Here is a 27,761-nt window from a genome sequence, read left to right on the forward strand (position 1 = left end):
GGGTCTACGGGTCCGGGTGACTGCGGCGGGTACGCTGGTGTGTCTTTGCCCTTGAAAGCTTTCCTTGCTGTTTGTCTGACCATGGCTGTGTTGGCTGCAATTCTGCACTGCAGCGTCCGTGGGCGCAGCCCTCTGCTTCGGAGGCTGATGCAGGTGAGGTAGGCTCGTCCTTCGGTTGTCCTAGGCCCCACGGTGCCCTGACCCAGGATTCGGGGAGCTGGTTTCCCGCTTCAGAAGGTTCCTGCCTGTAAAGGTTACTTCCGGCGGCTTCCGCGGGCAGGGCGCAGCCTTAATCGTAGGTCCCAAAGGAGCTACTCAAGGGACGTCTTGGCCCCAAAGCTGTATAAAGGCATCGACAACGCGCGCTTCTTTGCCCAGGATCTCCGCGTCATCATCGTGATTGCTGTTTCTGTGCAAATGTGTTAACCGCCGAGCATGGATTTGTGCTGGCAGGAAGGCCCAGAGTTGGCTCCCACCGGCCATCCTTCGGGCAGCAGAGAAATGAGCCTCTTTGCAGAAGGATGTAACTCTTTCCGAGATTTTCTTTAATGTGTGAGCATTAGAGAGGTTTTCTTTTCTTTTTCTCATAAAATATAAAATCTTTGGTCTTACAAAGGGTGAGGCATTGTGATATTAAAAAGAGTTCCTATTCAGGAGTCCCTTAAAACAGTGAAAAAATGACTGCTTAAATAATAAAGGAAAGAAATTTTATTTGGTATGTAAGAGTATACTGAGGGCGTGCGGAGGGCTGGGTGCCTTCTTTGGCTGTTGTGTTTAGGGAACACAGTAAAAGAACTCTTGAAAGAACTTATTTTCCATATGTTCAAGCAAAGGAGACTGCATCCCAGATACTGCCTGGTAACCCCCAAGAAATTGGTAAAGAATTTCAGGGTGTGGCTGGTGAAGTAAGCTTTGAAATCCACTTCCAATTCATGTGGGTACCGTTGAAATATATATATATATATATATATATATATATATATATATATATATGTAGTTATATACATATATATGTATATATATATATATGTAGTTTTGTTTTTGTTTGTTTGTTTAATATAACCAGAGGTATGAAGAATTAGCATGTGGAGAAAACTAGTAGTATCTATCTGGACAAAGAGTAATGTGCCTTGAACCAGGGGACTGTTAATAAGAACTGAAAAGGAGCAGCATTATGCAAGAGATTTTGAAAGAGTAATATAGGACTTGCTAATTATGGAGTGAGGATAGGGAGCCAAGGGAAAAGGAAGAATCTAAAATTAATCCTGGGTAAAGCTGGTGCCCACCTCTAGGCCTAGACACTCTGGAGACTGAGGCAGAAAGATCATTTGAGGCCAGGAGTTCCAGACCAATCTGTGCAACTTGTTGAAACCCTGTCTTCAAAAAATAAGGAACCAGGTGTGGTGGTGCACGGCTGTAATCCCAGTGACTTGGGAAACTGAAGCAGGAGGATCTCAAGTTCAAAGCCAGCCTCAGCCACTTAGCCAGGCCCTGTATTAAAATGGAAAAGGGCTGGGGATGTAACTCAGTGGTTAACTGCTTCTGGGTTCAATCCCTGGTACCAAAAAGGAGAAAAAAAAAAAAAAAAAATGAAGCTAAGACAGTCCAGAGGTGAGCACCTGTGGTCCCAGTTACTCAGGAAGCTGAAGCAGAAGGATTGCTTAAGCCAAGTAATTCCAGGCCAGCCTAAGCAACATAGACCCTGTCCCTTAAAAGAAAGAAAGAGAAAAAAAACCCTGAAGGTTATGTAGCATATAGTATGTGGCTTGCTCTCTCTCTCTCTCTCTCTCTCTCTCTCTCTCTCTCTCTCTCTCTCTCTCTTTTTCTCTTTCATGCTGGGTTTAAACCCAGGTCCTCCCATGAGCTAAGTATGTGTTCCACTGCTAAGCTATACCCCTAGCTTACATTCATTTTATTGTACCCCATAATCATTTATATTGAATGTTACTGGAATTAAGTAATCATTTACATAACCTTGGAAATCTGTTTTAACAGGATTTTCAATTTTCTGTGCCATTTTGTGGAATGGAATTTGACATCTTGACCATTACATTGACTGTTTCATCTTTGCCTTCAAATACAGTTTCCCTTATTTTCAGCAAACCTTTATTGACTTTATTGAAGTTTGTTCTCTTTCTACCTTTAATTACTTTTCTTTTAAGAACATTTTTTTAAATTTATTTTTTAATTTTTTTACAAACTGCATTTTGATTCACTGTACACAAATGGGGTACATCATTTCATTTCTATGGTTGTATACGATGTACATTCATACCATTTGTGTATTTTAAAAATTAAAAAAATATTTAAAAAATTTTTTAGATGTTGATAGACCTTTATTTTATTCATTTATTTTTATGTGGTGCTGAGGATCCAACCCAGTGCCTCACAGGAGTTAGGCATGTGCTCTACCACTGAGCCACAACCCCAGCCCTCTCATCACTTTTCTCTCTGGTCAAAGGAATAATCTACTCATCACTTCCCATTTATTTTATATCTATTTCTCTTTAATTTCTGCAATTAAATTTCTGTACCACTCAACTGAAAAATACCAATTTTTTTTTTTCTCTGTGTGTTTTATATTTTCTGTTGTTACCTTTATACTGTAGATAATCCTACTGGTCACCCTCTTCTTCCTTTTTTTTTTTTTGGTACCAAAGAGTGACTCAGGGGTGCTTAACCACTGAACTACATTGCCAGCCTTTTCTTTTCTTTTCTTTTGGGTGCTGAGGATTTAACTCAGGACACTTGACCACTGAGGCACATCCCCAGCCTTATTTTGTATTTTATTTAGATACAGGGTCTCACAGTTGCTTAGTGCCTCATTTTTGCTAAGACTGGCTTTGAACTTGGGATCCTTCTGCTGAGCCACTGGGATTACAGGTGTGTGTCACCATACCCAGCTCACCAGCCCTTTTTCTTTTTTTGTTTTGAGTCAGGGTCTCACTAAATTGCTTAGGGCCTCCCTAATTTACTGGAGCTACCCTTGAACTTGCCATCCTCCTGCCTCAGCCTTCCGAATCACTGGGATTACAGGCATGTGCCACTGCACCTGGCCTTCATCACCCTCTTCTGAAACTCCTGTTCTGTACTTTGATTCAGTTTTATTCTGGTTCTCTTTTCTTCTCTCTCTCTCTCTCTCTCTCTTTGTGTGTGTGTGTGTGTGTGTGTGTGTGTGTGTGTGGTACTGGGGGTTGAACCCAGGACCTCACATGTTAGGCAAGTGCTCTGCCACTAAGCTACTTCCCTAGCTTTTCATTTTATTGTATTATTATTATTGTTGTTGTTGTTGTTATTTAATGTATGGTATCCACTCAGGGCCTTGTGCATGCCAGGCAAGTGTTCTACAATGAGCTGCATTCCCAGCCTCTATTGTACGTTGTACATTGCCAGCCCTATTCTCCTGCTTTTAATACTCAAACTTTAAAACATTTTCTTTTAATTGTCATTCCTGGGCCTGTTTGCTTCTAGATTCATTTCTCCTCATCCCCTATTTTGTCTATTATTTCTGTGGGTTGACCCTTGCAGGTCATTTCAAATACTTTGGTTTCCACCCCTGACCTCTGACTCTTTGGATTTGGGTCCTTCTTTGTGTTTTTCTTCTTGTGGTCCTAATATACCAAGTGTGTGAGTGCCTTCCTTTTGCTAATTTTTGTATTGTCTATCTTTTGTTCTCAGCTCTTTTAATCGCCTGTGTATTTCATTCCCCGAGCTAAATTCTGTTTCACATAGAATTGTTTCTGTTTCTGGAGCTGCCTTCATTGGTTTTGCTCCCTTCCTATTCCCTTACAAATCTGGGCATTCCACAGCCTCAGTCCTTGGGCCTTTATTTTTTATACAGGCCAAAGCAATAGTCAGAATGTTTTAGTAATCAAACAAGTAGTGAGAGTGATGTGATAATATAGACAGAAATGGAGAAATTCAGAAATGGTAATGTGTTAGAATTTGTTGCCCTTAATGACTGACCCTAACCCCAGGGACACTCAGGCTCTAGGTCATGCTGGACCTTGTAGGATAAGGTTGAAAGTTTTGATATCATTCCAAGAGCAATAGAAAATCATCAAATAATTTTAATCAGGGAACGTTGTGATCTGATGTCCCGACCCATGGGACATCAACGGAGGACGGCGAACCTAAGAGAGAAGGAATGAAGGGACAAGAGACACAGGGAGTGACAGCAAGACAGGAGTTCTGATCAAGCTGCAAATTTTTATTGTTCACACGGGTATTTATGCTGAGGGAATGAGGGGTATGACGAGACGCAGGCTGGTTGGCTGTGTTCTTCTATTGGGCTCCTGATAGGGTGCAAGTTCGTGCCGGTGGGAAGGTGAAATCCCGGAAGAGAAGCAGGGACGGCGCCATAGGTGCCATATTGTCAGAACTATCAGCCAGGAGGGAGAGGGGCGTGCCTTGTGAATCTGTCAGTTGCCAGTTGTGGGGTGTTTGTGCAGGGCAAGGCAACTGCAAAATGTTCCCTGGGCTGCTGCTTATCGTAAAGGTCAGGACGTTCTCAGAATGAGAACTTCTTCTTGGTCTCTGACAATCTGATTTACATATTTAAAACTTGATAGATTAGAGGGGTAAGTCAGGGAAAGCAGGAATAAGTAGAATGCTGCCCATAGGAGCAAGAGATGGTGGCTTGGACTAGGGGCCATAGAGGAAATTGAAGCAGAGTAGAAAAGTTTAAGTATATTTTGAACACAGAATTGATAGTATCTGTGATAGATAGGGTTGTAGGAGTTGTGATAAAGGGAAAGATGGTGATTTTGGCCTCAGCAACTGAGGTAGGGAATACTGAATTCTTAAGGGTGGAAAGTGAGAGGTGACTTAGGCATTCAGTTGAAGCTATCAGGTTGGCACCTGGGTATATGAGTCTGGTGGTCAATTAAGAGGACAGAACTAGAGAGATAGAAATTTGGAAGTCAGCTGGGCACTTTGGCACATGCCTGTAATCTCAGAGGCTCTGTAGGCTGTGGCAGGAGAATCACAAGTTCAAAGCCATCCTCAGCCACTTAGTGAGACCCTAAGAAACTTGTGGAGACTCTGTCTCAAAATAAAAAATAAAAAAGAGTCTGGGGATGTGGCTCAGTGGTTAAGCACCCCAGGTTCAATCCCTAAAGAAAAAAAAAAAAATCCCAAAAAGAAAAAAAAAAAAAAGAAAAAAAATTTAGAAGTCATCAGTACATAAATGCTGCTTAATGATGACTTGATATGATTATCTAAGAAGACAGCGAAGTTAGAAAACAAAAAGGACTTGAAACAAAGTCCTGGGGCACTTCAGCACATAAGAGGATGGAAGGGGAAAGTGGAAGGTGAGATGGTAAAGGGCACTGATAAAAATATAGCTAGTTATGCCAGGTGTGGTGGTGCATGCCTGTTCCCAGCAACTTGGGAGGCTGAGGCGGGAGGATCACAAGTTTGAGCCAGCCTCAGCAGCTTAGGAAGAACCTAAGCAATTTAGCAAGACCCTGTCTCAAAATAACAAGTAAAAAAACGGGCTGGGGTTGTGGCTCAGTGGTAAAGTGCCCCTAGTACCAAAAAACCCAAAGCAAACAAAAGTATATTTATGTGTGTGTATGCGTATGGTGATTGATTATACATATTACCTCATTCTCACAACAACTTGTGGAGGGTATTTGAGAAAACAAAGGTGAAGTGAATCCAAATAACTTGTACAACAGTACTCAGCTAGTATGTCCAGGCTCTTGACCACTCTGCATTTTAAAGAAGAAAGGTCAGTCAGATGGTGGGAGGTTGAAATGATCTTAGTAAAATGTGTATTTTTATTTTTTATTTACTTTATAGGTATCTATTTTTATTTATTATAAATATGTATTTGTACCAGTATATGGCATAATTCCATAAAAAAGTATATTGATGGCTTTTCTTATATTTGGTATGGTGAAGCACCCAAAATGGTGAGTAGAGCTGTTTATGTACATGAATGAATTTCTGTATTTTAAGTATGTATATATTAATGGTTATGTGTCTGCTTATATGTTTCATACAGATACCTTTGTGTTTGCATGTAGATAGATATTTATTCAATAGGTCTGTTTTTGTGGAGAGGTTATTTGTTCTCAGCCTAACCTTGATGATCTTAGAGATAGCTCTTAAACTTCATAGAGCTGCTGGTGCAAAGTCTGTGAAGTATTTGATTTTGCTGTATTGACATTGTTAACTTTGGGTTGGGGGTGCAGCTCAGCTCAGTGCTGGAGCACTTGCCCAACATATGTGAGACCCTTGCTGAATGGGTTGAATAGTAAAAAGAGATGTTGACAAACCTTTCTTGTAACAGGGAGCTAAGAAATGAGGTGAAAGTTTACTGGAAATGTGGGCCAAAGGATATCTGTTTTTTTCTGTTTTTAGTTACAAGGAATCAGCCCATTTGCGTGCTTATGGAATCAAAGGAAAAAGGAAAAATGATGTAGAGAAGGAAAGGACAAATGAGGCTGAGGAAGGAGGATCTCAAGTTTGAGACCAGTTCCACCAATTTATCCAGGTCCTAAGCAACTTAGTGAGACCCTATCTCAAAAAATAAAAAAATAAAGGGGCTGGGGTTGTGGCTCAAAGGTAGAGCGCTTGCCTAGCACCTGTGAGGCACTGGGTTGATCCTCAGCACCACATAAAAATAAATATATAAAATAAAGGTATTGTGTTCATCTACAACTAAAAAAAAAAAAAAAAAAAAAAAAGAAAGGGCTGGGAATGTGGCTCATTGATTAAGAGCCCCTGCATTCAATCTGTGGTACAAAACAAAAAAACAAAAACAAAAAACCCCAAAAACAAAAGGGAACCACCAACTTGAAAGAAAAGTAACTTAATAAACAATATTGTTTCAAACCAGCAAAGGGAAGTTTTGTTTTGTTTCTATGATGCTGGACCTTGCACATGTTTAGAGTATACACTCATTAAGTTACCCCTCAGCCTAGAGAGGTCTTTTTTTTTTTTTTAAGGGTGCTGGGGATTGAACCTAGGGCCTTGTGCTTTCAAAGCAAGCACTCTACCTACTGAGCTATATCCCCAGCCCCTAGAAAGGACATTTTTGAAGAGATATAATAGGCAAACTCTTAGATGTCAGATATGAAATCAAGTGCAGCTTGTCTTACTAGAACCTGAACTAGAGACAGCTAACCAAAGAAATCTTTTTTTTGCCTCTTGTAATGTGCCACGTTTTCCTTTTCTCTGATTATGTATGTTCAATTTGCTTTATGCTCTGACATCTACTTTTACATGGCATTTGGCAGTTACAGTGCTGACTAGCTGACTGTTCAGTTTATGTGTCCACCATCATCTAGCTGACCCAGTCTCTGAGGGTGCCAGTGAGAGTCAGTATAATTCATTCTTAGTCCTGGGAGCTCTGGTCAGAGACAGCTAAGGGAATTGCCTTATAGGGTCTTAGTGACCCCACTTCTGGATCCCTTTGAGAAAGGAGTGTGGTTGGAGAGGCAATGACTGACATATTTACTACGTGTAGGAACTTTTTATTCAAAGTTAGATCACAGATAATGTATTAGCATCCCTTAGATAAATAGGTTTTATATAAGCAATAGCTCAAATTATATGATATGTGAAAGGTAGGCTTGTTTTTACACAGCTGATACTGACAAGTACCTCTCTTGAGTGATGTTCTTGGACCTTGCCTACTTGAGCATAGATATGTCTGCTGCCTGTGGAGAGTAGTGCACACTATCACTTGAGTTACCGTGTAAAGCTCAGGAGAGTAAAACAAACCTTTCTAATCTCATGACAAACTTTATGAAGTACAAATATAGGGTTTGGGAATGTAGCTTGGTGGTAGAGTACTTGCATGTACAGGGCCCTAATTTTGATCCCCAGCACTGCAAACAAACAAACAAAAAACAAGTATAGAGTAACAGACAAGTTTTATTTATTTCAGGGTCTGAACAAACATAGCTTAATAATAAGAAGTAGCATTTATTGTGTTAACATGAAATTTAAATCTAATATTTGTGGAACTCCTGCCTGAAGCTTTTCAAAGGATTTGAAGGTCACTGCCAGTGCCAAGGAATCTTTCTCCCCTGAACCCTGGGGATAACTTGCTTATTTTTATGTCATTCCGGTAGTTCTTACCAAATTCGGTCCAAGGATATGTACAGGTAATTTTAACATTTCTTCCCCAGAAGATTATAATGCTGCTTGAGTGTAAGGTTCATATTTTATAGATCTTAAAATCATCATAATGCCTTTTTAAGGAAAGTGATCTCAAAATGTCTGTTAAGCAGGTGAAGAATCAAATAGTTTTATGCATGTCAGTCATATATTACTGACAAAGACCCTGAAGGCCTCTTTGAAATAAAGAATATACTGAATATTTGTAATGATGGCATTTTAAAATTAAGACAAAATTATTATTATTATTTTTGTGGTGCTGGGGTTAGAACCCAGGGCCTTGTGCTTGTGAGGTTAGCACTCTACCAACTGAACTCTATCCCCAGCCCCCAAATTATTTTTTTTTTGATATTTTTTTTAGTTGTAGATGGACACAGTACCTTTATATTGTTTATTTTTATGTGGTGCTTAGGATCAAAGCCAGTGACTCACACATGCTAGGCGAGTGCTCTACCACTGAGCTATAACCCTAGTCCGATAAAATTTACAGCAAAGTTGTTTACATGAAGTTTCCACATAAAAGTGATTATGCCATCATATTATCCACAGAGTAAAATTCTGTTCTCCCACTGCCTAGAAAGACATGCTGTCTTTAAGATGCCATGTGTGTGTACATGTTTTCATCCTAATACTATGAAAACCAATTTGGGGAGGTACTATGTGGTATTGTTGCTGTCCCTGTTCATAATTCCTACTTAGCAAATCTACTTTTTGTCTGTTCTGTGTTATAAATTGAAAGTTTTTAATTTTTACATCCACTTAAGACAAAGCACATTTAATGTGTAAAAATTTAAATTCTTGGGTCACTGAAAGTTTAGATTTTTGTTGATTTGTTTATTACTCTGTTTGCAAAATATAATTGCCCACTTTGACTGTCAACTATAAGATTATTCTAAAAATAAGCTGTCATTTTTGAAGATTTGTTATGCTTCTGATTTCACATGGTAAAAAATTTTATTCTTTGTTCTTTGTCCTGAAAATAGTTCAATTTCGGATCAGTTAAGTCTCTGGACTGTGTCCTACATTTTCAGGATTTTTCTTGTTGGAATTTGTTCCTAAGAACAGTGTAGAAGTTAGATCATTATACTTTTTTTTTTTTTTCTTTTTTCCCTATCCCCAGGACCTCTCACAATGCTAAGCATCCACTCTAACCCTGGGCTATACCTCTAACCCTTTTTTACATTTTCAATTACAGAATTTATCTGCTGGGCACAGAGGCATACACCTGTAATCCCAGCAACTGGATAGGCTGAGGCAGGAAAAGTTCAAGTTAGCCTCAGCAATTTAGCGAAGCTCTGTCTCTAAATAAAACATTTAAATAAGGGCTGGGGATATGGCTCAGTGTTTAAGCACCCCTGGGTTCAACCCTGGTTTAAAAAAAAAATCTGGTAATACAGACCATATTTATATGAGATGTGTTTGCCTTATATAAATTGGATACATTTGTTGGGAGAAGTTGGGGAAAGATAGCAAGTTTTACTTACAAAATATTTTTTTAAGCAATGAAAATGTTTTTTGGTGAAATGCTAAGATTACATAATTTAAAACAGATTTAATTCAAAACTGCATTTTTGAAAAGCTGTACTTAGAAGTTTTAAAGTGATAAACTCATCAGAAGTTAAAACATATTTCCAATGAACAGCTAATCAGAATAGTAGCATTTACATGCAGAATGTAAAAAACTGAAAAAAAAAGCATAATGAGGTAGAAAGACATAACTTGTATCACTGCAAATTATAAATTAATTAATTTTATATAACAAATATTTATATTACAGGAAATAAGATACATGGAGCGAAGTTATGTATCAAAACCAACTTTGAACGTAAGTATGAATTGTGCCTTAAAATTTCAAGAATTTAAAGGAAATATAGTCAATTAAAATGCATGTACTTATGACTTGAGTATATATGAAGGTCAACAGAAGATTATGTAGTAGTTAGAATAGCCAGCTATTCAAATATTAAACTCTTAGATTATGATAAAAATTTTAGTCTGTAATTTTTGGTATTTCTCCATATTCTACTGCAGAACACCTTTCCCTTGAAAATGGGTAGTGGTCTTCCTTTATTCTCAGGAATACTTGTGTACTTGGCACAATGTGGAGGCCACATGGAAGATTCATAAGAGAGGGGCTGGACCAGCTGTGGATTGGACAAGGGAGGGGCCCTTTCTGTTTGATATGGTTCCTAATGTGACAGTATCTTTCTGTCTAATGCTCTTATTTATCTAGGAGTGTAATAAGAGATTAAGGAAGACAAGTGTGAGGAGACATTTGTTTAGTGGGATTTTATAGCATTTAAGAGAACTTTTTAATATTTTTTCTTATTATTAAAAAATTTAAAGTGGATGATGACACATGATGGGGGGTGGGAGGGATCAGTGTTAGGGTTAGAGTTAGGGTTAGGGAGTGGGGCAAGAATGGAGGAAGGAAGGACTGTATAGAGGGAAAAGAGGGGTGGGAGGGGTGGAGGGAAGGGAAAAAATAACAGAATGAATCAAACAACATTACCCTATGTAAATTTATGATTACACAAATGGTATGCCTTTACTCCATGTACAAACAGAGAAACAACATGTATCCCATTTGTTTACAATTAAAAAAAAAAATTTAGGGCCTGGGGTTGTAGCTCAGTGGTGGGGTGCTTGCCTGGCACGTGTGCAGCACTGGGTTCAATCTTCAGCACCACAGAAAAATAAATAAAATAAAGGTATTGTGTCCATCTACAACAACAACAAAAATAAATAAAAAATATAGCTTGTCATGTGTTTTGGTACGTGCTTATAATCCCAGCAACTTGGGTCTCTGAGGCAGGACCATTGCAAGTTCCAGGCCAATCTAGGCAATTTAAGACCCTGTCTCAAAATAAATGATAAAAAGGGTTGGGGATGTATCTAAGTGGTTAAGCACCCCAGAGTTTAATCCCTGGTATCATAAATAAATAAATGAATGAATAAATGAACAAATGAAGGCTCTGTCCTAGTTAGGTGGTATTGCCCCATCTATACTACAGGTCTTGGTTCCTATCCCAGAATTCCTTTTAGTAAGCATGTCTTTTGGTTAGGGTCATTATGAAGTTAACATGGGTAAAGTGAAGATATCTTAATTTTTTTTTTTTTTTTTGCGGTGCTGGGGATTGAACCCACGGCCCTATGCTATATCCCTAGCCCTCAAGATATCTTAAATTTTTGACTGAAGAGTAGAATCTAAACTTAAGCTTCTGCCCTCAAACCTCCTGGAGAGAACTGGGAAGAATCTTTATGTTCATTTTAGAATTTGTCTTAGGTTTTCCATTAGGTCTTAAATCATAAAGTGTTAGCATCGAAGTTTTAATATTCAGATATTGAGTTTATCTCAATCTTTGATAACTAATTACTCATTCACAAAAAAATTATTTCTTAGATCATATTTAAATTATTTAGCTTAATTCAGATATTGAATTTATCTCAGTCTTTGATAACTAATTACTCATTCACACAAAAAATTGTTTCTTAGATCATATTTAAATTATTTAGCTTAATGAAAGGTGATTTTTTTACCATCTTGTCTTACCAGGAAGTGGTTATAGTAAGTGCTACAAGAACACCCATTGGATCCTTCCTCAGCAGCCTTTCCTCACTGCCAGCCACTAAACTTGGTTCCATTGCAATTCAGGGAGCCATCGAAAAGGCAGGTTAGTAGTTGCTTTGCTTTTTGTGTTGAGGGAGAATGATTCAGTGGAACACACATTTTTTTGCACTTATAAATGTAGCTGTAAGAAATGCAGTAATGCCTACATTTCTGAATTTCCTTGTATTGTGGAGTTAGGAATGAAAATAAACTGATAATAAAACCTGCTATGTAATGTCATGTACCTTATTAGGTAATCACTAATTATTAAATTGAATAAAATATGGAAATGTCTTTTTGGTGTTTTTAAAAGGAATTCCAAAAGAAGTAGTGAAAGAAGCATACATGGGTAATGTTCTACAAGGAGGTGAAGGACAGGCCCCTACGAGGCAAGCAGTATTGGGTGCAGGTACTAGTAATATATTTTTGCTTTTATACTTAAAATATTCAAAATGATAAAATGGAGGTCACTTCATCTTAAAATGATAAATGCATAATATAACATTTATAGACATCCGGGCAGAAGAAATTTTGCAGATTGTAATTAACATGCTCTATTCTATTACTTTTAATTCTGTAATTGTGTTTGAAGAGTGAGTACCTCTTTTTTTTTTCCTAAGTATTACTTATTTTGGTTTTAGGTCTACCTGTATCTACTCCATGCACCACTGTAAACAAGGTTTGTGCTTCAGGAATGAAAGCCATCATGATGGCCTCTCAAAATCTCATGTGTGGACATCAGGTAAGAATCACCTTTTAAAATCTATTAATTAAAATAACATTGTTCCAAAAGACACTAAAATCTAAATACTTTTATGCTTTAGAAATGAAATTGCTGGGGTTAGAGAGTGGCTCAGTGATACAGCATTGCCCAGCATCCATGAGGGCCTAGGTTTGATCCCCCAGCATCACAATAACAAAATTAAAAAAGAAATTTTTATTATAAGAAATGTTGATGTGTTACCTCAGACTTTCAGGAAGGAGTATGTAGATTTGCAACTCTGTTGAAATATGCGTAAAAATGGTAACTTAAGTGTTTGAAAACATGGTTTTCAGCCACAGCACCTTAGTTTAGAATGACTCTTAAGAGCTTTTGAGGGGTCTGGGGTTGTGGCTCAATGGTAGCATATGTGAGGCACTGGGTTTAATTCTCAGCACCACATATAAATAAATGAATAAAATAAAGGTCTACTAACATCTAAAAATTTTTTTAAAAAAAGAGCCTTTGAGATTCTAGATGATTTAATCTTTTTTTTCTCCCTGTAGGGCTGGGAATTGAACACAAGGTATTGGACATACTAGGCAAACTCTTCTGCAATTGATGACTTTTTTAAAAAAATCATTTAAAAAAAATCAATTTAAAAAATCATTTTAAAAAAAAAATCAATTTTTTATTTGTCAGAATAAGGGTTTTGATTACAAAAGAGAACAAGGGGCTGACTTGGGAATCAGTAATTGACCGAGCCCAGGATTGATGACTAATTGGTAGTTTCTATAGTGTCTGGATTCACTGGTTAAATTTGTAGGCTTTCCATTTGCTTTGTTTGTCTAGATATTGTTTTTATTACATTAAGCAGGAGCTAGGCTGCTAAGCAAATATGTGCTGTGATGTTAGGAGTCCAATCAAGATCTGACTCAGAATTTTTTTTTATCATTTAAAATTTTTTTTATTTTTACAGACTGCATTTTGATTCATTGTATACAAATGGGGTACAACTTTTTATTTCTATGGTTGATGTAGATTCACACCATTCATGTAATCATATATATACATAGGGTACTACTGTCTCAGTCTATTATCTTTTCTTCCTCTACCCGCTCCTGCCCCATTTTCCTCTATACCATCCAAAGTTCCTTCATTCTTCTCCATCCCTGTCCCCCCCCCACCCCCCCCCGCCTTGTTTTGTACTGTCATCTACTTATCAGAGAAAACATTTGGCCTTTGATTTTGTGAGCTTGGCCTGTTTCACTTAGCATATTTTCCAACTTCATCCATTTACCAGCAAATGTCATAATTTTATTCTTCCTTATGGTTGAGTAATATTCCATTGTGTATATATACCACAGTTTCTTTATACATTCATCAATTGAAGGGCATCTAGGTTGGTTCCACAATCTACCTATTGTGAATTGAACTGCTGTGAACATTGATGTGGCTGTATCTCTGTAGTATGCTGATTTTAAGTCCTTTAGGTGTAACCAAGGAGTGGGGTAGCTGGGTCAAATGGTGGGTCCACTCCAAGCTTTCTGAGGAATCTCCATACTGCTTTCCAGAGTGACTGCACCAGTTTGCAACTCCACCAGCAATGTATGAGTGTGCTTTTTTTTTTTTTTAAGAGGGACACAATGCCTTTATTTTATTTTTTATGTGGTGCTGAGGATCGAACCCAGTGCCTCACACATGGGAGGCAAGCACTCTACAACTGAGCTATATCCCCAGACCATGAGTGTGCCTTTTTCCCTACATCCATGCCAACACTTATTATTGCTTGTGTTCTTGATAAGTCATTCTAATTGAAGTTAGATGAAATCTTAGGGTGGTTTTAATTTGCATTTCTCTAATTACCAGAGATAATGAGCACTTTTTCATATATTTGTTGATCACTTGTATATCTTCTGTGAAGTGTCTGCCCATTTCCTTAGCCCATTTATTGATTGTGTTCTTTGTGTTTTTGGTGTAAAGTTTTTTAAGTTCTTTATAAACTTTGGAGATGAGTGCTGTCTGAAGTGTGTGTGGAAAAGATTTTCTCCCACTCTGTAGGCTCTCTTTTCACATTATTGTTTCCTGTGCTGAGAAAAAGCTTTTTAGTTTGAAGGTATCCCATTTATTGATTCTTGGTTTTATTTCTTGCACTATGGGGGTCTTGTTAAGGAAGTCTGGTGCTAAGCCAACGTGATAGAGATTAGGGCCTACTTTCTCTTCTATTTGGTGAAGGGTCTCAGGTCTAATTTCTAGATCCATGATTTTGAGTTGAGTTTTGTACAGGGTGAGAGATATGGGCTTAATTTCATTTTACTGCATATGGATTTCCAGTTTTGCCAGCACCATTTGTTGAAGAGGCTATCTTTTCTCCATTGTATGTTTTTGGCTCCTTTGTCTACTATGAGGTAACTGTATTTATGTGATTTTGTCTCTGTGTCTTCTATTCTGTACCACTGGTCTGCCTGTCTGTTTTGGTGCCAATACCATGCCATTTTTATTACTATTGCTCTATAGTAGAGTTTAAGACTCACAGAATTTTTATCAGATTCAAGCCCTTCATTTTTCAGGTGATGAATGTGAGCCTGAGAGCCACAAATACAGATACAAGGCCAGAATAAAAAACAAAAACAAAAACAAAAACAGGTCTTTATTCCTACTTAGTGTATTGTAGCCTAACAAGGTATAACACAACCAGGACAAAAATCAGTTGTGAGGTCTGAAAGTTATTTTCTTCACATATACAAGAACCACAGTTATGTGTGCTCTTTGCTGTGTTAAATCATGTTTTGCTGTTTTCAGTTAGAAAGCAATTCAAAGGGGAAAAAAGATGGAGTGATATCTAAAACTATTGTACCAGATACTTTATTATGAAAGACACACACACACACACACACAATGCGAATGACATAAATTGAAGAGTAAGTTTTCTTTTTCTTCACCCCTGACCCCTGAGTCTCATCACTTTGGTTATTCTGCCACTAGTTAGAATAACTGTGGACAAGTTGCTTAACCTCTTTGTGGCCCACTTAATGTCTTGGAGACGTGTTAGCACATGTGATAGTACTTTTTTTTTTAAGATTGGTTCTTTTTAGTTATACATAAGAGTAGAGTCCATTTTGATAAAATTATACATGGATGGAATTTATCTTATTCGGATTAGGGCCTCAGTCTTGTGGATGTACATGATGGTGGGATTCACTGTGGTATATTCATATATGTACACAGAAAAATTAGGTCAGATTCTTTTCACTGTCTCCCCTACCTCCCTTATTGTGGGTTAGCTTCCACATATCAGAGAAAACATCTGCCTTTTGTTTTTTTGGGAGGGCTTATTTCACTTAGTATGACAGTCTCCAGATCTATCAGTTTACCAGCAAATGTCATAAGTCATTCTTCTTTATGACTAATATTCCATTGTGTATATATACCACAATTTCTTTATGCATTTATGTGGTGATGGGCATCTAGGTTGGCTCCATAGCTTAATTATTGCAAATTGTGCAGTTATAAACATTGATGTGGCTGCATCACTGTAGTATGCTGATTTTAAATCCTTCGGATATGTACTGGTTCAAATTCTATTGAAGTGAATAACCATAGCATATTCTATGGCTCTTTACCAAATGGACATTTAGGTTGTCTCCAGTTCTTCACTGCTTGAAATATGCCACAGGATACAAATATATCTGTGGACTTTTTTTTTTTTTTCCCCTTCTTCTTTTCTTGTTATTTCTGTTAGAACCCAGGGCATCATGCATGCTAGGCAAAGCAAGCATGTTAAAACTGAGCTATATTCCCATTTTTTTAAAAATATGAGACAGGTCTTGCCAAGTTGCCCAGTATGGCCTTGAACTTTTGATCCTCCTGGCTTAGCCTCCTGAGTAGCTGGAATTCAGGTGTGCACCACTGTGCCCAGCTATTATTTGTGTACTTACACTTAATTGAACACCACTGATACAGTACAGTTTAGTGGTTATAAATGCAAAATCTGGAGCTTGACTAACTTCAAGTCCTAGTTCTGCCACTTATTAGCTGAGCATCTATTCTTATGACAGCACAGGGATTGAGTGATGAATAAATGATTTAAAAAAAATCTCTTCATGTGCAAATCTGTTAGAAAAATGCTGAGTCAGAGAATTTTAGTATTTTTGATAATTTCAAAGTCTTTCCAAAGAAAGTTTTTCCAGTTATAATTTCCAAAAGTTGTGAGAGTCTGTTTGCCGACATCTTTACCAACATTGAAAATTACCAAGTCCTTGTCAAAATAATGGATGAAAAATGTTCATGAGATTGTTTGGACGTTCCAAAACTGTTTTCAAGGACAATCTTGATTTATTGTGGTTCTCTAGCAAATACTATTTGTATTGCATTGAAATATCCTGCAATATACTTAAAGGCACATTGTTGAAAAAAATTCTAACAATAAAATTACCTGACATTATTACATCAACCATTTTTAAAACAAAGTTTGGCTTGTACAATGTTGATGAAATTATCTTATAGTGCACTATTTATAAATACATAAATGTCCGTGCACTTTTACAGTGATAGCCACTGAAAGAACAAAGACTTTTAAAAAGCTAGACAGATTCCTTTTCATTCCAGCTGCCTCTTTTTGTTGGTAATACGAACTCTAAAAGCTACTGTGGTCAATGTCAAATTCATCACAGCAGCCCTTTCTAAGCCAGTAGCAGATGATGAAAATGTGATAATCTTCTGCTCTAGTTTTGGTGCTTTTTCATTAATTCACTTGTGGCACTTAACCTGTGGCAGGTCTTATACTTCAACCCATCGGTCATCACCATCATGTTATCTAGGTCTTTTTTGTAACTGCAGCCTAGGAAGAGGTGGTTGGCTCAGACCATGGAGAGGGACAGCAGCTGGTCCAGGTAGCAGAAGACGTAGGGTGGTTTATGTGAGGCATGAGGTGGTGCAGGATGAATTCCAGGCGGGCCTTCTGTTGCTTCTTGCTCTTGAACTAGCAGGGTAGAGCTGCTTGGAGAAATTGGCTGCCCCCAGCACCCCTGAAAGCAACTCCTTATACCATGGCAGCCACCTTGTCATCCACCACCTGAAATACTTTGAATTAGTATTATTTGAATCATTTGTTCATGTATTCAGTGACTTAATTAAATATTTAAGGAATTTAGAAATAATTATCTGTGATTTCTTAAAAATTGTCAATTTTATTTGTAATGAAAAATAATTTTTTTAAAAATATTTTTTTTAGTTGTCAATGGACCTTTGTTTATTTATTTATATGCAGTGCTGAGGATTGAACCCAGGGCCTCACACATGACAGGCAAGTGCTCTACCACTGAGCCACAACCCCAGCCCCTGAAAAATAATTTTTACCTTATTTTCTGTCATTTATTATTGCCATCATCCCCATAATATAGTATTTCTTTCTCTTTTGGTACTGGGGATTGAACCCAAGGACACTTAACCACTGAGCCGCATCCCCAACCCTTTTTAAAAAAAGTTCTGAGACTAGGTCTTGCTAAGTTGCTGAGGCTGGTCTTGAACTTGGAATTCTCCTACCTCAGACTCCCAAGTTGTTGGGATTACAGGTGTGCACCACCATGCCTGACCAGAAAATAGTATTTCAGGTGAGGGAGTAAAACAGATGAAAATTAAGAATCTCCATATTTTAGAACAGGCAAAATATTTAGGTTTGCTTTAGAACTTCTATTTGTCTTTATTCCTGATTTAAGACTAAGGATTGGCTTTAATTTTTGTTTACATTGTTTTATATTAAACTACTTATTAAAATTATCTTATAATGAAAATTTCTTTAGTTGATTTGTGAAGTAATGACAGATTAGTTAATATTTATTAAACTTTTGTCACTAGATAGGGGTCCAAGGAGGTCCCTTTAAGAAGGCAGCAGAACCTCAACTTGTCCTAGGTGGGTTCTTGATTTATACTGCTGAAAAGAATTTCAGGACACACCGGGCATGATGGTGCGCACCTATAACCCCAATGACTCAGGAGACCGAGGAAGGATCACAAGTTCAAATCCACCTGAGGAACTGAATGATACCCTGTCACAAAATGAAAAAAGTGATGGGGCTCCTCAGTGATGCACACACACACACACACACACACACACACACACAAATATGTGCACGCCAAAGGCAGTGTGCACATGCTCCTTACCTCTCAGAGAAAACTGATCCATCCAGAATTGAACTTTCCGTACATATGATGATCCTGGAAAGAAAAGTGCAAGGTCCCTGGCACACCTTTGTGAAAATCAAATCCTATGTCAGTCATCTGATATTTGGAGTTCAGAATGTTTCTTCTTGGTTAAGTAGTCTCAGCTGTAAATCAGTTGTGAGCACAACGTGTAAGTCAGTCTTTGAATCCAGGGACATTTAAGTTGGTGATATTTTTGTTCTAGTTGATCTGGTACAAGCATGCGCTGGATTTAATGGCTGATCATGCTTATAGATTTGGGTCTCCATGCACTAATGGTTTCTTATTTTCACACTGAGAGTCCCCTATCTCATTTCTATGTGCCAGTTGCTAAGGACATAAAAAATGATAGGGGTTCTGTCCTCAAAGGAGCTTAGCCAATAAGGTCTAACGTATCATCATAGCTACAATACAGTGGTACATTAATAAAGCATTATATCGTAATTGGGAAAACACAAAAGGGAAACTGTTCCAGAAGTTATAGAAGTTAAGTAGTCAGGGAAAATGTTATGTGTCTGGTTTAAAGGAAATGTAGGCATTTTACACATTGTTGGATTGATCAGTGAGTTGGGGTACGTACATATGAGTATAGTATAGTTCTATGTGACTTGATGTGTAGGTTCAGGTAGTAAGATTGACAAGGGAGGGGGAAGATAGACTGTTACTAAGAGTTATTTAAAATATGAAATGATCGGACATGAATTCTAGCCAGAATGACTCAGATGAGTATAGATGATGCCTTGGTGCAAGGAAAGGCAGCATGTCGGAAGATCAAGTGGAAACTTATTATAGCTATCCCAGAAGAGTAGGTGATTTCAATAAAGAAAGTAGAAAGATTAGTTCCATGAACTGAGGTAGCTTCTAATCTTTTAGAAGACATTAAGTTTTTAGCAGTGTCAATGAAATGGTTAGAAGGTAAGAATTTCCTAAGATGATCTGTACATGAAAGATACTTTGGCATTTTTGTTTTTAAATTTTATATTTTTTTGGTACCAGGGATTAAACCCAGAGGTGCTTAACCACTGAACCACACCCCCAGCCTTTTTATATTTATTTTGACACAGTGTCTTGCTAAGTTGCTGAGGCTAGTTTTGCACTTGTGATCCTCCTGCCTCAGTCTCCCAAACCACTGGGATTAGAGGCATGTGCCACTGCATCTGGCATGGCCTTCTTAATGATGTCTGATTCTAATCGTCTTATTCCATATTTTAAACCATTTGTTTTTCATCAGGATCAAGTAGTTAAGGGTACTCACAGCCAGGTGTGGTGGCACATACCTGTAATCCAACATGGGAGGCTGAGGCAGGAGGATGGCAAGATGGAGGGCAGCCTCAGCAATTTAGCAAGGCCCTAAGCAACTTATTGAAACTCCAAATAAAAAGGGCTGGGGACATAGCTCCTTGTAAAGCATCTCTGGGTTCAATCTGCAGTCCTCCCCCCCCCCCCAAAAAAAAGGCACCCACCATGTAACAAATAGTTAATAAACCCATGTTAAACGCTCATTTGTTGATAGATATATGAAGAGTACATTTAGCTTGTAGACTTGCAACCCTGTGAAGTGGCATTGTTTTGTGTTTCTGAGCAGGATGTGATGGTGGCAGGTGGGATGGAGAGCATGTCCAATGTTCCGTATGTAATGAACAGAGGAGCAACACCATATGGTGGGGTAAAGCTTGAAGATTTGATAGTAAAAGATGGACTGACTGATGTCTACAATAAAATTCATATGGTAAGTACTGCTTTTTAAATAAGGAATACTGGGCTGGGGTTGTGGCTCAGTGGTAGAGCGCTTGCCTCACATGTGTGAGGCACTGGGTTCAATTCTCAGCATCATGTACAAATAAAGGTTCATCAACAACTAATAAAACTATTAAAAAATAAATAAGGAATACCATTTAATATACAGTACTTGATTTTTCCTTATGTATTTAAAAAACTGAACTAAAAGATGGGTATTATAAATGTTGATTTTAGCCATTTGTTCTAGGGCAATATTTTCTATCCCCATTGCATCAACAGGGCTCAGTTTTTATATTGCCTCATACTTGCATAGGGCATTTTCTTCCAAACAAGCAAAAAAGTCAATGTAAAGTATTTGAAGATAATGCATCTGTTATCTAGTACAGAAGAGAGTATATTTTAAGATATTAAATTTAACTGGTAATCGCTATGCATAGTTAACAGACACTTTCTAACTTACACAAACAATTAATTTTTAAAAATTCCAAATTTATCAGGGTAACTGTGCTGAGAATACTGCAAAGAAGCTGAATATTGCACGTGATGAACAGGATACTTATGCTATTAACTCTTATACCAGAAGTAAAGCTGCATGGGAAGCTGGAAAATTTGGAAATGAAGTTATTCCTGTCACAATTACAGTAAAAGGTAGAGGGCTAATGCTCCAAAATAGATTAATTTTTAGTCTTTTTTTCCTTCTTTTATATGTTGCTGGATTTATGTTTACATTTTAAATTAGTATATTACCGTTCCTTTAATTTCAGCTAAGTACAACACTTCTGGTTCTGGTTAAAGGGAGGGGTTGCCAGTTCAGGGGTTGACATATATCAACCCAATTTAATGTCGAACTTCAATCTAATAAGATCCACTAAGTATGGTTTGTTTGTGGTGCTGGGGATCAAACCCAGGGCCACATACATGCTAGACACTGTCATTGAATTACAACCCCAGCCCAAGCCTGTTTTTAATTTGAGGAATGTATTTACTAGAACTCTTTCTTGTATAACAACATATTAGTTTTATGTTTAAATAAAAAAAGAAGGGTGGGGATTTATATTAGAAGACTACTAGGGGTGGAGGTACTTCCCAGAACTGAAGGGTGAATAACAGCAACCAGTCTGCTCTGGGGGCCTCAGGGATTACAACTAGCCATTTATACTATAAATAAAACAAAGAAAACTCCCCAAAGACGTTCAGGACTTTTAAGACATTCTTTCCAGTTCTCTGAAGGTGCTGCCTGCATCTCTAGTGTCACATCTTTAGGGCTCTCAAAGTAGAAAGAGACCTTCTCACCAACTCCAACAGAATAAACTCTACAGTGCAGACTCATTAACTTAGTTTAGGTTACATATCCATTCCAGAAATGATTATTGTGTTCTGGAGACATAATGCTAGTTTGTCCAATGTTGGCCAGAAGACTACCCCTGGAATCGATGATCATAGAAGGGGGCTGAGAGAGAGAGAAGATAATGGGATGGGGATGTATAGATTTAAATTGCATGAAGCTACTTAAACTCCTCTTTATGACACTAACATGAGATTATAGATAGTAGATTCTAGATGAGCATTTTCTCAGGATGGTTTAAGGCATGCAGGAATATAAAGGGAGGCATGGACCACAAGGCACCTTGTTCAATAGTTTCCTGCTGAATGACTGTTTTGAGTAGTGATTGATTGCTTAAAATATTTTTTAGGTAAACCAGATGTAGTTGTGAAAGAAGATGAAGAATATAAACGTGTGGATTTTAGTAAAGTTCCAAAGCTGAAGACAGTTTTCCAAAAAGAAAATGGTTAGTAAGAAATCAAACCTAAGAAAAAATGGAATTAATATACTTTCATTCTTCAAATTGCCTAGGGATTATGAAAAAGTAATTTTACAAAGCACCTAGATGTTAACTTTTTTTTGTGTGTGTGGTGTTTGGGGTGGAATTCAAGTCCTTGCATATGCCAGGAGTGTTTTACCACTGAACTATATCCCCAGCCTGGATGTTAACATTTTTAATGTATCAGATTAAAGTAAAAGTAATAATAATTCAAAGTATCTTAAATTGCTTGTTAATACCTTTAATATATAAATCCTAGCAAAAACATTGTGTAACATGAATATAGAATTGTTTCTCATATGCTCATCTTGAAAGTTTATTGTGAACTGAAAGTCAGGTTTTTACATTTAGTGTCTGTAAACTCCTTAAGGACTAAGATAATAGCAGTATTGTTCATTGGTGTATCACCAGTGCCTGGCAGGTAGGGGATCCTCAATAAGTAATTGTTGAATATTGGTGCAAATAGGATCTCAGTGTTTTAAATTTTTTTTTTTTTTGGTGGTGCTATTGCTCAAACCCGAGGCCTCCTATATGCTAGGGAAGCATTTTACTACTAAGCTAATATTCCAGGCCATTTTATTTTTTCAGACAGGATTTTGCTAAGTTACTGAGACTGTCCTCAAACTTGCTGTCCCTCTTGCCTCAGTCTGCCAAATGGCTGGGATTACAGGTGTGTGCCACCACCACACCCTACTCCCAAATTGTTTTAAAATCCTTTAAGGTCAGGGTGCTGGGTTGTGGCTTAGTGATAAAGTGCTTGCCTAGCATGTGTGAAGTACGGGGCTCGATCTGTAGTACCACATAAAAATAAAAAAAAAAAAGGGTATTGTGTCTATCCACTACTAAAAAATATATACATTTTCACACACACACACACACACACACACACACAGATCCATTCTGCTGCTTTGAAGTTGGAATGGATGCAGTTGTGATAATGATCTGAAATTAGTTTTTCTCCTTTCCCGATTGAATTTCTCAGTTTCAGGTACCACTGACTTTTTTTTTTTTTGGGATGGGGGATTGATCCCAGTGGCACTTTACCACTGAGTTACATTCCCAGTCCTTCTTTATTTTTTTAATCTTATGACAGGGTCTTGCTAAGTTGCTGAGGCTGACTTCAAACTTGGGATCCTCCTACTTCAGTCTATATTCATGAGTATTACAGGTGTGTGCCTGACTGTTGACATTATTCTTTAAAAAGAGCTTTGTTGACAGTTTATATATCATAAAATTCTTGTTTAGAATGTACATTTCTGGGGCCAGGGATATAGTTCAGTGGTAGAGTGCCTGCCTACCATGCATGAAACTCTGGGTTTGATCCCTATTATAGCCAAAAAAAAAAAAAAAAAAAAAAAGTTTTGTGGTCTTTAGTGCTCATTGACATTTTAAGTGATTCTAGAGGAAAAGAACCAATTTTGACACTGATTTGGAAAATATATATAGCAGTATATATCCAATATATTTTGGATAAAGGAAGATTCTAGGAAGAAAAATATGAACTGGTCCCTGTCTTTGAAGAATTGTTGACCAGCATTTATCCAGTGCCACTGTGCATGTTTCTAAGCTGGCTCTGAGAAGGCACTCTTTTATATTAGCTTTGTGTTTCCTGAGGGTGGGATAATCTCCAGCCATATTAGTAATTTCTTCAAACATTTAATAACCCAGAAAATATCCTGTATTTGTTAAATTGAACCAAATGAATTCAATGTGAAGGAACGTTTTGACTTCATGCTCATTGTTGCTTTCAGGTACAGTAACAGCTGCCAATGCCAGCACACTGAATGACGGAGCAGCTGCTGTGGTTCTGATGACTGCAGATGCAGCCCAGAGGCTCAATGTGAAACCACTGGCAAGAATAGCAGGTAGATGGTCTAAACTTGTTTATTCCTAAATTTCTGTAAATTCTTCCTGAAATCAAGTTTCCTTGTTGTTAATACAAAGCAATGGAGTTAAGATATTTTTGTCTATAGTTGTACTTTGTGACACAATTTAACTGATACATATTTCAGTTGAATCTAAAACTCCTTTTAATATTTTGTTATAATGTGCTTTATATAAGAATACACTTAAACCAAATCCTTTCCTGTCCTATAAGACAAGTAGGAGAAAACCAGGTATATGTTTTATTTGGAGTGGCAGCCAGGCAGAATTAAAAAAAAAAAAAAAAAAAAAAGGTGGGGATTAGAAGTCTAGAAATAAGAAATCTAGATGTTCTGGCACTTATTAACTGTATGGTTCTGGGTGAGCTCTCCGTAGGCCCATTTTTACCTTTAAAATCTGCCTTGGCTGGATATGTTGCTCCATGGTAGTGTAGGCCTATCAACTGCAAAGGCCCCAGGTGTGATCCCCACACTGAGGGAGGAAATCTGCCTTGCTGTCTTCATTAGGACTTGAAAGATGTTACTTTGTTAGTTTACAAAAAATCTTGGAATTTCATTTTTTTCTTTTTCTTTTTTCCTTCTTCTTAGCTTAGATCATGGTGTTTTTCCTTTGTGGTGGTGGGATTGAACCCAGGGCCTTATGTGTTCTACCACTGAGCTACATCCCAGCCCCTCGATTATGCTACACCCAAACCCTTAGGTTTTTTAACCTCAGTATTACTGATACTTTCCACTAAGCAATTCTTTGTTGTGGGGGCTATTCTTTGCATTCTAGTCTGTTTAGCAGCATCCTTGGCTGTTGTGATGACATCCTACTTGTTGTGATAACCAGTGCCAGTGTCCCTAGAGGCAAATTACCCCTAACTTTCTCCCCACAAAAATCAATGTCTTAGATGAGTGGAATAATTTTATAGTGTAGAATTTTAGAAAAGGAATATATTTACGTATATTATGGGGGTTAGGAAATGTGCATTTAAAAGATCTGCTCAGCTTTGGGTGTTTGTGACTAAGATTTTAACAGTCTCTTCCCCCCCCAACCCCCAATAGCATTTGCTGATGCTGCTGTAGACCCTATTGATTTTCCAGTTGCACCTGCATATGCCGTTCCTAAGGTGAGAAAAAAGTCAAGGGTCTATATACTTCATTATACCAACTTCTGGTTTGCGCATACTAAGGTCACAGTTTTTAGACTTTAAATGTTACTCATTTGCAAAAGCAGAGAGCTTGGTTTCAAATCTTCCCACTTCTGAAAATAGTAACAAGGATAACAAAACAAAAAAATCCAGAGTAACACACAATTTTCAGCAGAATACATGAAAACTACATAACTAAATAACTTGTAGGTATGATGCTGAATGCACATACCTGGTACAGTAACCACAAATGAGGAGGTTGGTGTGGCAAAGAAAAGGGAATGCTAATGGTCCTGGAAATAGTATTCAAAGCAAATAGTCACTCCCAAAAGGTGTCTTCATCCTGAAAGGGAATTACTGGTATCAGGACTGAAAGAATAAAACTAGATATAAAAAACATGTTCCAAATCGTATGTGCTATCAAAGGCAGAACTCACAAAGCCCTCTGGAAAGGTACTAAGGGGGTCACAGGAAAAGAAAGAGTGTTGAGGATTCAGGGATCTCAGAAGCCTCCAACAAATATTCCAAGAAAGGGCCTCACCCTGAGTGCGCACTTCTGAGAATAGCACCCAGATAAAAAAAGGAAGCAAAGCTGGGCGTGGAGGCGTGTACCTGTAAACCCAGAAGCTCAGGAGGCCAAGGTAGGAGGATCGCCAAGTTTGAAGCCAGCCTCAGCAACTTACCAAGGCCCTAAGCAACTTAGTGAGACCCTGTCTCTACATAAAAAAATAAAAAGGGCTGGGGATGTGGGTCAGTGGTTAAGTCCCCTGGGTTTAATCCTTAGTACAAAAAAATTAAATAAATAAAGGAAGCATAAATAGAAGGAGTAAGAATAGAGAAGGATCTGAAAGAGTGTGGGATGGGAGAAGTGACAGGTCTGTCCAGAAGTGGCAGATCTTACAAAGGAGGATTACAACTTCTGAAAGGGAATTCATCAGATTAAAAAGCACAATGATAAATTTCTTATTTATTTTTTTTGCGGTGCTAGGGATTGAACCCAGGGCCTTGTACTTGTAAGGCAAGCACTCTACCAACTGAGCTATCACCACAGCCCAAAAAGCATAGTGATAAATTTCTAAAGAAAAAGAGCACCAGGAATATTTTATAAAGGCATTAACAAAAGGATAATCACCAGGAGAAAAATGCCTTCCTACATGGCTGAGGGATGACCACAATAGCATTGTATAATGAAATGCTTTACAAAACATAAATATCTGGGTCCCCTATAATTCTGCGACAAACTACACAAACTGCAGGGGATAGAAGGAAAAAAAAAAAACCCATACTAAAAGAAAGTAATATGCCTCTTTCACTTGACAGAACAAAAATATATGAGTAAGGAAGATGGAATAAGCCTTTTTAAGCATTTGTGGGATGTTCAAGGAAATTAAATTCTCTATTTCCCCCAAATAGACATAAGATAATGCAAACAGGACTCTGATTTTAATGCAGTTAAGTGAGAAATTTAAAAATTCAAAAATGAAAGGATTCTTTCAAAATTAAAAAAACCCTCCAATTTAAATAGCTTACATCATAGGGAAATAAGAACCAAAATTAAGAGACTCTCAAGAAAGCAATGAAAGGAAGTTTTCATTGCTATTGCTAATTATTTGAACACCATCTTTCTCTTAAAAAATTTTAGGTTCTTAAAGATGCAGGATTGAAAAAAGAAGACATCACAATGTGGGAAGTAAATGAAGCCTTTAGTCTGGTTGTACTAGCAAACATTAAAATGCTGGAGATTGATCCCCAAAAAGTGAATATCAATGGAGGTGCTGTTTCTCTGGGACATCCTATTGGGTAAGTAAAATATTAAAACTACATTCAGGTTAATATCTGGCTGTATTTCTACTCAAACTTAATCTACTTCATAATTTCTATTGCTGTTGGTTCAACGATTTTCCTCCCAATCCATCCTTCAAAGGCAAACATCATTTCTGAAAGAGAATATCCAACAGTGAAAACAGACCTGTCACAACAAATATGCCACATTATTTTATGATAAATAAGAAACTAAAGATGAATGTCTACATTCAGGCTTTTAGAAGAGCTGTTACCCTTCCTGAAACAAATCTCCTGAATTTAAGAAAAATAGTTAAATTCAGCTATAAGTAGTAGCTAATAAGGTTTTTAAGAAGTTAGTTTGGAATAGAAACATTTTCTGGTTAGTCATAAATTCTGTTCTTCATTAAAGAACCAAATGCTTTTTTAATCCTAGGATGTCTGGAGCCAGGATTGTTGTTCATTTGGCTCATGCCTTGAAGCAAGGAGAATATGGTCTTGCCAGTATTTGCAATGGAGGAGGAGGTGCTTCTGCCATGCTGATTCAGAAGTTGTAGACATCCTCTGCTATTTAAGCAGACACCCTGTATTCACCAGAAAGCCTGCTGAAATCAGTGCAACTCTGTGGGGTCAGCTTATACTGAAAATAAGCTATTTCATTTTTTATTCTTTTCTATTTTATTTTCTAGGAAATAAGAAAAATAATCACATCCTGAAAACTTTGGAAATTATAATAAAATTTTTCCTTTGCTTTAA

At 37.5% G+C, this 27,761-nt stretch overlaps 1 protein-coding gene and 1 long non-coding RNA gene across 2 annotated transcripts; one reads left to right on the plus strand and one right to left on the minus strand.

Moving 5' to 3' along the window:
* On the plus strand, positions 1-27,761 carry Acat1 (acetyl-CoA acetyltransferase 1). Its single transcript, XM_047519178.1, has 12 exons — positions 1-153; positions 9,911-9,958; positions 11,690-11,807; positions 12,057-12,152; positions 12,385-12,485; positions 20,230-20,373; positions 20,882-21,032; positions 22,079-22,174; positions 23,959-24,072; positions 25,138-25,202; positions 26,866-27,023; positions 27,442-27,761. Exons 1-12 carry the CDS (start codon positions 82-84, stop codon positions 27,560-27,562), a joined length of 1,284 nt encoding a protein of 427 aa, XP_047375134.1. The 5' UTR covers positions 1-81; the 3' UTR covers positions 27,563-27,761.
* Positions 16,239-26,243, minus strand: LOC124960420 (uncharacterized). The gene is made up of 3 exons (XR_007104072.1): positions 25,456-26,243; positions 18,606-18,769; positions 16,239-17,525 (listed from the first exon to the last, which is right to left on the minus strand). It is a non-coding gene; the product is annotated as an uncharacterized LOC124960420 (long non-coding RNA).

The sequence above is a fragment of the Sciurus carolinensis genome, chromosome 11 (genome assembly GCF_902686445.1).
Source record: "Sciurus carolinensis chromosome 11, mSciCar1.2, whole genome shotgun sequence".
NCBI lineage: Eukaryota > Metazoa > Chordata > Mammalia > Rodentia > Sciuridae > Sciurus > Sciurus carolinensis.